We start from the raw sequence: 12,618 nt of genomic DNA on the forward strand, positions 1-12,618 counted from the left end.
TGACATTACACGTGAGCGAGATCTCAGGGATCTCAAGTTAGTGCCCTGAGAACCCTGCCCCTGAACTGGCCATTGATTTGATTTTTTTTTTTCGTGGCAGGATGCGAGTTGAATAGCCTCATCCTGCAAGCACTGTTGTATACATCGGCTTCTGTCCGAGGCGTTCCGGTACTAAAGATTTAGCCGGGCTCCACCCTGTGCAATACGCCATCCCAAAACTGTCTCTTTGGCCCCCAAATTGTCCCTTTATTGCAATTAAAAGTGGGCCAGGGACTTCCACATGGTCTGATTTGGCCCGAGTCATGCAGGGACCGCTCGTCTGAACGGCCTTCAGGGTTTGATGCGGCTCTGATAAGGGAAATGAGGTTGGCCAGAATGCTCTCCACTGCCACCCAACTTTTCCCAAATGAGCCCATGTCCGAAGAAGGATTCCCTGTGTGATTGCTTTCTATCCACTTTTTCCACTAAGTGATCCTACATACTAAGTTTCTGCACCAGCCGAGTGTTGCTGGATTTTATCGGTTACAGCCTCTCAAGGCCTGAATTCAGGAAGCACAGTTCAGGACTATTCGGATTTCGGACCCTCTCCCCCTGACTTGTATCGCACAGGGGGAAGAGCCAGAAACAACTATCTTCGTGCCGCATTTATTGACACCTTTTCCCTCGATCATAATGGGTAGTCACTGCGAATCACTTCCGCACAGGCACCATGGTGTCGCTTCACAGTTTGGGCCTGCTGTGGCTTGGAGCGCAATGTGTTACATCGGCCTCTGCGCATACGCATAATGGCCATGGCCACTTCCACATGCGCCATGAACGACAACAGTCGTCACATCTTCCTGCCTCTAGTCAGGCTTTTACCATGGGAGGAGGGCCTGCGACTACCGTCTCGATTCCGCGAAAGCCGGTGGGAACCAGCCCGCCCTTGCCTCCCGGATCACCTCAAGTAGGTTGCCTGCGATTGCTACGAGCAAAAAAGGACCTAAGACTAATTCAATGCAACAGCCGCCGCCTTCATACATGCGGGACAATGTCAACAACTTCTTCGGGAGTGCGCCAGACCAAGGATCAATGACTGGTCCGGTCCTTACGCCGCTCAATGCCACGGCCGATGCAAAAATGCACCACGCCCGTCGCTCAACCGACGACTACTGGCTATCCAGCCTCGGATCCGATGGCTCGTCTCCCTTTGCGCCGTCGGGGTACCAGTTCTTCCGCAACGTCATGGACTTTGGAGCCGTCGGAGACGGCGTAACCGACGATACAGCGGCCATCAACCGCGCGGTCGCCTCCTTCAGCGCCTCCGATGATTCCACCCTGCGCTGCGGCGAAGACTGTGGCTCCTCCTCCACGCTGGGCGCGGTGGTCTATTTCCCCGCGGGCACGTATCTCATCAGCACGCCGATCGTGCAGTACTACTACACCCAGTTCGTCGGTAACCCCAACAGCAAGCCGGTCATCCAGGGATCAGAGAACTTCACGGGCATTGCCCTGTTCGACTCCGACTTCTACGTTCCCGGTGGCAATGGTTCAGAGTGGTACATCAACCAGAGCAATTTCTACCGCCAGATCCGCAACTTTGTCTTCGACATGACCAGCATGAACTGGACTAACACCGACAACAACCAGACCTACGTGCCGGCCGGTGTGCACTGGCAGGTCGGCCAGGCGACCAGTATCACGAACTGCGACTTCAAGATGGCCGTCTCCGCTGATGGCCAGGCTGCCACGGCCGTGGGTATCTACATGGAGAACGGCAGTGGAGGAATGGTTTCGGATTTGACCTTTACGGGAGGGTGAGTGCGCTGCATGATTCCTTGATTCTCCCATACCTCATACTCTGCTAACATGGAGGACTGGTTCAGAAACATCGGATTCCTCGCGGGCTCGCAGCAGTTCACCGCCATCAACCTGCAGTTCACCTCGTGCCTGACGGCGATCAAGTCCGTCTGGAACTGGGGAATCAACTGGAAGAACATCTACGTGCTGTCCTGCTACATCGCCATCGATGCCACCGAGTACTCGGGCACGGGAGACCAGGGAACCGGGTCGATCTCGGTCGTTGACTCGCACTTCAACGGCGTGCCCTACGGCATTACGGTGGCACAGAAGGATGGCTGGCAGCCCCATATTGTGCTGGATAATCTGCTGGTCGAGAACTCCGCTGCGGTGGTCATGATCAGCGGAGGCGACACCATCCTTGAGGGGTCTACCGACGCCTTGTACTTCAACTCTTGGTCCATGGGCTACCGCTACCTGCCCGATGGCTCCGGTGGGAAGCAGACCGGATTCCTTGATCCCGCGCCAGAGAAACCGGAGGTCCTCCTCGATAGCTCGGGTGCCTACTACCGCCGGGCCAAGCCGCAGTATGAGAGCGAGACCCCCGTCGTCGCGACCAGCAATGGAATCTCCAATGATGGTACCGGTGATCAGACTGATGCGATCAACAGTCTCTTGGCGAGCAGCGTGGGATCGGTGGTGTACTTCCCTGCTGGTGTGTATCTGGTGGAAGATACCGTCAAAGTGCCGGTTGGGAGTAAGATCATTGGATCTGGATGGAGTCAGATTATGGGCACGGGGTCTGCTTTTGAGGACGAGGAGAACCCGAAGGTGATGGTCCAAGTCGGTGAGGAGGGCGACGAGGGTGTCATCGAGATCACGGACATGCTTTTCACGGTCAAGGGTCCTACTGCCGGTGCTGTCTTGGTGGAGTGGAACGTCCACGAAAGCACCCAGGGTAGCGCTGCCATGTGGGACAGTCACTTCCGCGTCGGAGGTACCACTGCCAGTGACTTGGGGCTGGATAAGTGCCCCACCGGGTCCGGAGTGAGCAAGGACTGCATGGGCGCTGCTCTCCTGATGCACGTCACCTCGTCTGCTTCCGGCTACTTTGAGAATGTCTGGGGTTGGGTGGCTGATCACGATCTCGACAGCAAGTTGAACGCGGCGGCATCCGAGAGCACCGCCGGAATCCCGCTGAATGTGCAGACTGATGTTTCCGTCTACGTGGGTCGTGGGTTCTTGATCGAATCCCAGGGCCCGACCTGGCTGTATGGCACCGCCAGTGAGCACGCGCAGATGTACCAGTACCAGCTGGCCAATGCAGCCAACGTTTACTTGGGACACATGCAGACCGAGACTCCCTACTACCAGCCCTCCCCGGACGCCACAGGGCCATACACGGCCGGGGTGGGTAACTTTGCCTCGGATCCGACCTTTGACAACTGCGACGAAGACGACTCTTCTTGCCGAGGGGCTTGGGCTCTGCGGGTGATCAACTCGACCGATGTGCTGATCTACTCGGCCGGATTCTACTCCTTCTTCCAGGACTATGATGAGGGCTGCATCGACACGGAGACCTGCCAGCTGGCCCTGGTCGAGACCAACTACGCTGATGGTCTGTACATCTACAACCTGTTTACCAAGGGTAACGAGCAGATCGTAAGCCCAGACGGCAGCCTCGCTCCGCTGATGTTCAACGACACGACGCGCAACGGCTTCACCAGCGAGATTGCCGCGTGGCTGGCACTTTCCACCGGCGGCTCAGACATCGGGTCCAACGGCAACGATTCGGGCATTGTCTACATTGACCCCATTATTTGGACCGAGCCAGACAATGACACTATCGTCCAGTGCTATCCCCCCTGCACTTACGTGCTGCCGCCCACCACTTTGTCTTCCGCCACGACCTTCGTTTATCCAACCCTGACGACAGAGATCGGTGTTGGTTATCAGGTGCCGTACACCTTCACTTACAATGGTACCATCAGCACTACCACCTCATATATCATGTCGACAACCACCTCCACAATCACCATCCCGGATGTGGTAACGTCTATTGTGCCCTTCTACAACGTCCCGATCGGTAACGGCACAACCTCCACCGTTATTACGCCGGAGCCCAGCATCATCCAGACGGCGTTCAACATCACCTGGCCGGCAATGACCTACAACGGAAGCATCTACTCCAGCACTGTGGTGCCCTTCTACCCCCCTCCCTGGCCCGGCACGACTGTCCCATCGGACGTGCCCACTTCAACGACCGAGCCCACCAAGACAACAACCTCGTCCACAACCACGGCTGTTGGCATTATTATTCCCCCTGGAGGCACGCACCACGTCACGCACCACCGTGGGGAACCCAAGCCCAAGTGTACCAACAGGGCTGTGTGTGGTGAGAGCTGCCACGAGGGGATCCTAGGAGGCTTGAACGCGATCTTCAAGGTCTGTGAGCACTGCTGGACTGATTGCGGAGGAGGTAAATGTACGTATCGTTCTTGGTCTAACGCCTTGTACGATGCTCTGTTCGCATGACTAACTGACATTCTGCAGCACCGAACAAGAACGGCAACGATCCGAACCGACCAAAGCCCGTGCCCACCGGCTCTCCTGGCGACGAGGACGAGGAATGTGAGACCTCGACCTACAGCTCCTGCAATGTGGCCTGCGTGACTCAAGCCTCCACGAGCTCCTGCTCCACCTCGTGCAAGGGTAAGCCAAGTACATTTCTCCATATTACAGCTTCACCGACTAACAAAAACAGATGTGGTCGGCTGCGACACCACCGCCACCACGACATCGGACATCTACTCGGCCGCCCCCGTGCTTCTGGGTGGAGTCGAACCCTGGGACGACTACAACGACGACATCTACACCGCCGACTGGGACGCCGCATGGTCCATCTACAGCGCCTACGGAACCGCCACGGCCGCGCCCGGGGCAGCGACAACGACCACCGGGCCCACAGCGACAGCCGGACAGCCCAGCACCACAACCGCCACCACGACCAGCGGCGCCAACAGCTCCCCAACCATCGGCTGCACGCCTCACCAAGACCCGGACTCCGGCAGCTCCGATACGAACTGCGTGTGCCCCGGCTACGACGGGTACCTGCCGACGCTCAGCGGGTCCGCAGGTCTCTGCGGCTACACGGCCCTGCCGTCCAGCACCTCGACCACCGCGCCGCCGACCACCAAGAACAACAACCCTTACCCCTTCACCTCGACGGACTTCTGGGGCGACGTGATCGCGTGCGAGTCCTCCACGACCACCAACTACGCGGGCTACGACTTCACCTTCTGCGCGGGGTCCAGCACCACCGAGAAGTCCGTGACCGTCACCCAGACGGCGACCATCGCCACCTCCGTGCTGAGCAACCTGTGCGAGGGCGGCGACTACTACTCCTGCGTCTCCGACATCATCTCCTTCGGCATGGCCTCGTGTCCCAGTCTGCCCCGCGCCCATGCCGCCTGCCAGCGCCAGGTCTTCGAGAACGCCCAGCTCGAGTGCGAGCGGCTGTGCACCATGACCGCGACCTCGTATACGACCACCATTACCACTGTGCCGGCGTAGGCAGCCTTCATCCTTTGATGCATTTCTCAACGGGGATGGAAGTAGGCTTGAAGAAATTTAGTTTTATGTGGGAGTTAGCTTCAGTTCGAATTGTATAATATTTATTCTAGGTTTTGTGTTCACAATGCAGGGAGTTTGCACAGTGTTCGAGCCAATCTTAGAAGCTTCAATTTACACTACTCGATGGTCATGACTCGATCATGCTAGGTAGTTGTCGTACCTGCATTGAATGCTAGTGACCAGTATTTGTGCCTCACATGCCACCACAGGTATACTGTATACTACCCTAGGAAGCCTCGGGCCAACACTCAACAACCGCACTCCTCGCCCCATCGACCGTCAAAACGACACTGGCCCCCCACTCCAACGGATTGCCCTCATACACCACGAAATCACCCCCGCCACCTCCCAAATGCAAGATCTCCTGAACCTCCCGACTCACCAAATCCACCGCCCTCTGCTCCGACAACCCCGCCACCTTCGCCGCGAACCCCGCATCGACCCCCAAATTATGAACCCCGGAATCACTCCACCCCGCCTGCGCCAACCCGACCTTCACCCCGGCCTCGACCAGCACCTTCAGCCCCGGCTCGGTCAGGGGATCCCCGACGAACGCCTCCTTCACCTCCCACGTATCAGGATTCGGGCGGAGACCCGTGAACAGCACCGGGATGCGGGAAGCGGCCAGCTCGCGCGCGACGAGGGGCGCCTCGGTCGCGCCGAAGAGGATGAGGTTTGTATCTGGGAAATCGCGCTTGAGCTGTATCAGGTGCAGGATGTCGTAGCGGTTGAGGACGTGGATGATTAGTGGGAGGGTGCCGTTGGATACCTGGGCATACACTTCTGCGTCCACGTCATCAGGGTGGGTTTGTGACGATGGCGCGGATGAGGAGGCATGGTGGCCCCCGGCGAGGAAGCGGCGGAGCAGGCCGATCTGCGCGGAGACGGTGGGGGTGTTTTCGGTCTTGCCGGTTTGGCCGATGTGGATGTGCAGGCCTACGTCGGGGTGGAGGATGGCGCGGTCGAGGAGGGTTTGATTCTCCCTGGGGCTGGGCTCATCGGCCGCGGTGGTGGTGGTGATGGTCGAGCTGGGACTGACTTTGAAGGCGACGGAGATTCCGCGCAGGAAGACGGGCATGCCGTCGGTCACGAGCGGGGCGGTGATGGCCGTCGTGATGCCCCCCAGCTTGGCGCGTTGGAGATCCTTGCTCCCTCCCGGGTGGAGGCCGTGTTTGGCGTAGATGATGGTCTTGGGTGCTGGCCCGGACACGATGCCGTCGCCGGTGGAGGGCTCCATGATGATGTCCTGGAGGCCTAGGCCGGCGGTTACGGCGGTGAGACCGGGGAGGATGTGGCCGTTTTGGAGGTGGATGGCTGTGCGGTCGTCCGCGGCGGGGGCGAGACACTCGGTTGCGGGGCCGAGGCAGGCGATGCGACCGCCGGAGAGGACGAGGGTGAGGTTGTCCGTGTTGGACTGCGGGTGGAGGTCGGGAATTAGGGCTTTGGTGATCCCCGTGATGATGAGGTTGGCGTCTGCGCGGGAGGCCTGGTCACAGATCGAGGTTCTCTCGGTGAGTAGCGGCTGTAGGCGGCTGGAGGGAGCGGACAGTGTAGTTGGGACGGATTTGAGTTGGTCAATGGTCGTGTTGAGGGTGGCGCGTCCATCGATGTAGACTTGTAGAGGCGTGGCTCCGTTGGACAATGGGTGCGAGTCCCAGACGACCAGATCGGCGTCGTAGCCGGGTCGGGCGTAGCCGATGCGGTGCGCCAGCTCCAGGGACCGGGCGGGGATGCTCGTCACAGACTGGAGGGCCTGAATCTCGGGGAGGCCGAAGGAGTGCGCTTCTGCGGCTTGGGATCTGCTGCATGTTAGCCTCGGGTATGTGTAGCATAGCTGCATCGGCTTACAGGAGATACTTTGCGTTGAGGAACTCATTCGAGCCGTCCTGACGAATTTGATGAGCGATTGAAAAGTCTCGGGTCCGTGAGATGCCCTATCTTACCGACTTATAGGCCACCGGGACCCCATGTTCAGTCAAGATCTTCCCCGCGTAGAGGGTAGCATCGTATGCTTCGTGCTTGTAATGCGCGAAGTGCGAGAATGTGGCGACGGTGATGTTCCTGCTACAGTTCAGCCACAACATTCGACAAAGAAAAAACACACGGTCCACCTACTGTCCACTGTTCTTAATCGTTTCCGGGACCCTCCAGGCCTCCAGTGCATGATGGAAAGCCTGGATACGGAACCCAAACTCTTCACTGTGGCGAAGCATAGCCTCGATGTCCTCACTCTCGTAGCAATGAATGTTGATACCCACCTGCCCGCGCAGCATAGCGACCGACGACTCCAAGGCGATATCGGTCGGCAGTCCTCCATCCTTCACCAAGTCCGCGATCGCCCGCTCATCGCCCGTCTCAGAGGCCGCCGCTGCGGCCAGACACCAGTCATCCTGCTTGACAAGCAGCTGTCGCGCACTGTCCATCTGCTTGCGGAACAGGAACGCGTTCCCCATGCGCGTGTGGCCGTAGACGTCCTTGGGGTTCTCGCCACAGGCCATCTTCATGTACCGTCGTCGTTGCTCCTTGGGCACGCCATGCTCAAGCAGGAGCTCTTCTACCAGCTCCTCACCAGCCTCGTCACGACGGACGTTCTTCACGGGGACGGCCTCGCCGCCCATAATGTTGGCGGAGCCAGGCAGAATCAGCGATGAGGTGACGCCACCGGAGGCAACGATCGCAGCGACCGGGTCGTAGGCTTTCAATGCATCCAGGGCCTTGACGTAGGGGGTCAGAGGGCCGAAATCCGGGTGTATCTCGTTGACATCTTCGACCGCGCGAACGTCCGGGCTGGAGCCGGCGATGTGGTGCGAGTGCATGTCCACCAGTCCCGGGGTGACGAAACGGCCTTCGAGGTCGAGGACGAGGGCATCATGGTCGTCCAGATGCGAATCCTGATGGGCGGTGGGGACAATCTGTGTGATGATGCCCTTGTGGAAGGTGATATCCACCGGGTGGTCGAGGGTGTGGTCGCCGTCGAAGAGGGTCGCGTTGCGCAGAACAATGGCTTGGCTCTGCCCCGTCTTGGCGCTCCAACGCGGGTTGCCTCGGTTGACATTGAGCCCCGTCGGCTCTTCGTATCCAACCGGCGGGCGGTGCAATGCAGAACATGCTTGAAGGTGGCGTTCCAATTGCTCCAGACGGTGCTGCGATAGCTTTTGCGTTGCCGGGAGGTCTGAGGATAGCAGTCGAGGAAAGAGGGCGAATTGGGTCCACAGGAAGATGATCACTGCGGGGATGAGATACAGGCCTCGTCGTCTGGAGGTGGGCACCGGTGGAGACCGGCCAAGCTCAGTTGGTTGGCCCATTGGGATGTCTCTTCAATTGAATGGTACTTCTGTTTGTTACCTGGTCTGGGATAGACAGTGAATTGTCGTGGAAGGAAGAAGAGTGTCAGCAACCGGCCGGGGTTTTGTTGTGCCAAACGCGCTTATCGTCCTCGATATGACGTGCTGCTCTAGGGCTATGGTCTGACTAATCCAAGCAAGAGATGCGCGTCGACTTCTTTCTTATCAAGCACTAAGCACTAAGCACTAAGCCCTCTGAAGCCATGTAGATTGGCAATTTTCTAGCAGTACGGCTGAATGTAGTTTGTTTGCTGTCACACACGCCCCTACCCTTGATTCATAGCTAGGGCAGCCTTCCAACAATCGGAAATTCGGTTCCAATACTGCGTGAAGTGCATGCGCATATGTCCAACATGCGGCGAGCCCTCGAACAACTCCGTGTCAACAGCCCGATAACCCAGCGTCATGACCCCCGCGACATTCTCCTCCAGGTCTTCGTACCAAATAATCTCATCCTCCTTCGAATACAAATACAACCTACTAGTCTTCCTGCTCGTCACATCAGCCTCATTCAGCACGCGATTGGCCCAGACCCCCGAGGGCTCTGCTCCCCGCAGCCTCTCCAAGAGATAGTTCCCCCACAAAAACACCCACCACAGCGCCTGCGTCACGAGTAACGGCCACGGAAACATTTTTGCCGTGCCCACCGCCATCGCGTGCGACCAGCGGCCCACCTCCGCGGAGAATACAAGGCCACCGGGCGTGGAGTCACAAACAAGCAGTTCGTGCGGCATTTGCTTATCCTTGCCGTGTCGCTCCTGATACGCCACCATCGCGGCGGCGACGAAGATCCCCCCGGTGTTGGACATAACGTGGAGCAAGACGCGCTCTTCCGCGCCGTCCCCGCCGTTGCCGGTTGGCGTGGGGAAGACGGTATCGATAATGGGCATCATGGCTTGGATGCGGTCATTTAGGGGTTGGTTGGACGCTTGGAGGGTCTTGGAAAGGGCGACGAGGATGCGACTGCAGGGGTAAAGACTGTGGAAGCCGTCCACATATTTGGAGACGTGTTTGGGCATGCCATCACCCCAGCCGAAGATGATGATTGTGGTAGGGTGCTCAGGGGGTGCGGGTTTGCTAGTGTCGTTGCCATTGCGGATAAAGATTCGGTCTGATAATGGGGTGAACCCCGGGAATGTGACTGATTTGGGGGGCATCGTGTGTTGTGGGAGAGCTATTGCGAGGGGGGGGGGGGGTATTTGTTTTTTCTGGTTGGTCTAAGGATCGAATCTGTGATGTTGATGCGTGTGAAGTGTATTTTTTTTTGTCTTCTTTTCTTGCTTTGTCTTTTAGCAAGAAATGAATAATTATGAGCTGAGCAGGCTTGTTTCTTCTCTCTTTATATCAGTCCAGAGTGTATTGAAGGTTGTTGAGCTGGATGCAAAAAGAGAAAAGAATCACTATTTATCAAGCTAGTCTACCGTGGTCCGTCAGCCTGTTGAGACTTTGTGGCCACTGTTTTTGCAGTGAGTGGGTCGTTGGGAAAAACAACTGATGCTGGCAATGTGGTATACCTCGGCTTTGCCCTTTCGGGCTAGTTATGAATAATTCGACCCACTTGTCAGTGCGCTGAACAAGCCACGCTTACACAGCCCAAACAGAATGCTGATTGAGAGAAACCTACACAGTACATGATAGATCAGAATATCAGGTCATACCTTCGCTGCCTAGGAAGATTAGATACAGGTGAAGCACTTATGTATTATTCTCAACCGATTGGTCTGCATTACTATGAATGTTGCTCAACAATCAATTGACATAGGAGTAAGATAAGGGGGTATACTGTTCTCTTGGCTGCACTGTAAGCATAAATTAGAAGGCAAAGCATTCAGATTCTCTCCTTCAGGGCTGCCGCTGCCTGCAAATCTCGCCTTGCCTTCTCAAGCTCAGCTTCTGTGGGCATATTCATCACCATGAGGTACAGTATAACACATCCTCCTGTAACAGGCGCTTCTGAGGCCTTTCCTTCAAACCTTGAACTCTTTGCTTGTCTAGTTTGCGTTGCGCCTTTTCCCACCGCCGTTTCGCACCGAGTCCGTCCAAGCCAGATCAAGTCCCTTAAATCACATGAACAAGAAGAAAACTCACGGCTCTGCTCGCAGCTTCCCCCCGGCGACGAGAGTAGCCAGATGCTTGTTTCGCTGATCGTTCGGGTCACTCAACTTGGACTTGAACTGCGGCGCTGCATCGCCCATGGCCCTCACGAGCGTTGAGTTTGGATTGTCGAATGCCTGTGTGACCGTCATTAGTTGGCTGGTGAGTCAAAAAGCAACGGCTGCATCACAACATACAAAATCTGCTTGCGCGCGACGGTCGAAATAGTCGGCAAGCCGCTTACTCGCCCCCTTGGCCTTATCCTTGAACCTGAGCGCTGCGTTGCTGGCGGACTCGCTGCCCTGCGCATACCCGTCGATCATCTCATGCGCCACCTGCTCGATCCCCGGAAACACCAACGGCGCACACATGAGCGGCATCCCCGCCTCGCCATGAGTCTTCCCAGTCGTCTGACGGAGCCGCTTCGTCGTCTTCTCCTTCCATCCTTTTTGCTCCCCAGCCGGCGCATCCGCCGCAAACGAACCACCATACTGGGTGACTGCCTGAGCCCCCAGGTCCACCGTCTTCGTCCCGACCTCCGTATTCTCTCTGGTCGTAGACTCATACTGCACGATCAACGCATACAGGCCGCGCGGCATGAACATCTCCCGATTCATCTGATCCAGGAACCGATTCGTGCTCCACCGTTCCTGTATTTCCCGCCCTGCCGTGGCAGCAATCTGCACCGTCTGCACCACGCCCGCAATCAGCAGATCGGGATACACGCCCGCAATCCCCGCAGCGATACTGAGGACCTCCAGAACGGGCGACGCCTGCGTATGCGTGTGAAGGTCCTTCAGAAACCGAAGGAAGGTGGCCTGATTGATGCCCGCATCCTGCCAGCCGGGGGCGTAGGCGTGCACGAACCCGCGGGTTTTGGTTCGCGGGCGGCGCTGCGGGAGGATCACGGGGAAGGCGAGCTTTTCCCGGGCGGTTGGCGCTGATTCTGCTGTTCGTTTTCCATGGGTGCCTATTCATCGTCGGAGACCAGCATATCATCCAGCGCCCAGTCCTGCTCGTCGTAGTCGACCAGGGTATGTGTGGGTTCCTCCTCTTCGGTGGGGATCGCATGCCCGCTTGCAATTAGTCGGTCCGCGTGCTGCGGAGGCAGTTGGACCAGCACGGGATCATTTTCCTTCTGAGCTTTCTTGCTACGGTGTTCGTGGATGGCTTCGCTGGCGAGGGCGAGTCCGAAGGGCCCGGCGATTAGCTTGACGACTTTGTTGATCGCGAGTAGGTGGATCGGTTGGTATTTGAAGGCGTTGATGTTGTAGCCGTAATGAGGGTCGTAGCCGTCTTCGTAGCGGGCCATGTCTTGGGGGTGAGTGTAATTTGATGGTTGATATGCTTTGGTTTTGGGGACTTCTGGATAGGGGAGGGGGCGCGGAGTTATGCTGGTGTTTATCTCGGCTCCATATCGCAGGGCCGTATAGTCCACCCGGCGATGATGCTTACTCTTTTGCGTATTGGATACTGCATACTGCATACTCTATCGAGCAACAGTCGCGAAGGGCTGTGCATCCTCCACTTCTCAATGAGGACTGTGTAAACTTTGACCAATCAGCATGTTTGAAATGGGGCACCGAGGCCATATGCCAGCTCTATATAAATGGCCGATAGCGGCTGGCAGAGCCACCTGGCTGACGTGCCCAGAGATTAAGCTTCCTGGAGGGGTCCAAGCCAAGGCTGCTTGGTAGCCTTGGTCCAGTCTGTCGGGGGAGTGCCGGCCGAGTCCTTTCATCTTCCGTCCGATCGCTTGTCATCTTCA

General features: G+C 57.4%; 4 protein-coding genes across 4 annotated transcripts; 1 reads left to right on the forward strand and 3 right to left on the reverse strand.

Moving 5' to 3' along the window:
* Nucleotides 1-709: 709 nt before the first annotated feature.
* Nucleotides 710-5,352, forward strand: BO86DRAFT_443398 (glycoside hydrolase family 55 protein; the record flags this gene model as incomplete). Its single annotated transcript, XM_025676363.1, has 5 exons — nt 710-950; nt 980-1,796; nt 1,866-4,264; nt 4,333-4,491; nt 4,544-5,352. 5 exons carry the CDS (start codon nt 710-712, stop codon nt 5,350-5,352), a joined length of 4,425 nt encoding a protein of 1,474 aa, XP_025522404.1.
* Nucleotides 5,353-5,496: 144 nt separating this feature from the next.
* BO86DRAFT_393356 (uncharacterized protein) lies at nt 5,497-8,767 on the reverse strand. Its single transcript, XM_025672997.1, has 4 exons — nt 7,528-8,767; nt 7,356-7,473; nt 7,261-7,298; nt 5,497-7,211 (listed from the first exon to the last, which is right to left on the reverse strand). The coding sequence occupies exons 1-4, from the start codon at nt 8,715-8,717 to the stop codon at nt 5,639-5,641; spliced, it is 2,919 nt and encodes a 972-aa protein (XP_025522405.1). The 5' UTR covers nt 8,718-8,767; the 3' UTR covers nt 5,497-5,638.
* Nucleotides 8,768-8,950: 183 nt separating this feature from the next.
* BO86DRAFT_393357 (DUF829-domain-containing protein) lies at nt 8,951-9,935 on the reverse strand. The gene has a single exon (XM_025672998.1). The coding sequence runs from the start codon at nt 9,911-9,913 to the stop codon at nt 9,023-9,025; it is 891 nt and encodes a 296-aa protein (XP_025522406.1). The 5' UTR covers nt 9,914-9,935; the 3' UTR covers nt 8,951-9,022.
* Nucleotides 9,936-10,840: 905 nt separating this feature from the next.
* On the reverse strand, nt 10,841-12,162 carry BO86DRAFT_404583 (uncharacterized protein; the record flags this gene model as incomplete). The annotated part of the gene is made up of 3 exons (XM_025674027.1): nt 10,841-10,987; nt 11,048-11,770; nt 11,839-12,162. 3 exons carry the CDS (start codon nt 12,160-12,162, stop codon nt 10,841-10,843), a joined length of 1,194 nt encoding a protein of 397 aa, XP_025522407.1.
* Between the last annotated feature and the right edge of the window lie 456 nt (nt 12,163-12,618).

The sequence above is a fragment of the Aspergillus japonicus genome (assembly GCF_003184785.1).
Source record: "Aspergillus japonicus CBS 114.51 unplaced genomic scaffold BO86scaffold_97, whole genome shotgun sequence".
NCBI classification, from domain to species: Eukaryota; Fungi; Ascomycota; class Eurotiomycetes; order Eurotiales; family Aspergillaceae; genus Aspergillus; species Aspergillus japonicus.

Bases quoted from the DNA above. Each gene is read 5' to 3' on its own strand.
- BO86DRAFT_393356 (XM_025672997.1), bottom strand. From the start codon at position 8,717: ATGGGCCAACCAACTGAGCTTGGCCGGTCTCCACCGGTGCCCACCTCC. The intron at 7,299-7,355 runs GTAAGATAGGGC...CAAATTCGTCAG, and splicing joins TCCCGGTGGCCTATAAGTCG to GACGGCTCGAATGAGTTCCT. The intron at 7,212-7,260 runs GTAAGCCGATGC...AACATGCAGCAG, and splicing joins CTCAACGCAAAGTATCTCCT to ATCCCAAGCCGCAGAAGCGC.
- BO86DRAFT_393357 (XM_025672998.1), bottom strand. From the start codon at position 9,913: ATGCCCCCCAAATCAGTCACATTCCCGGGGTTCACCCCATTATCAGAC.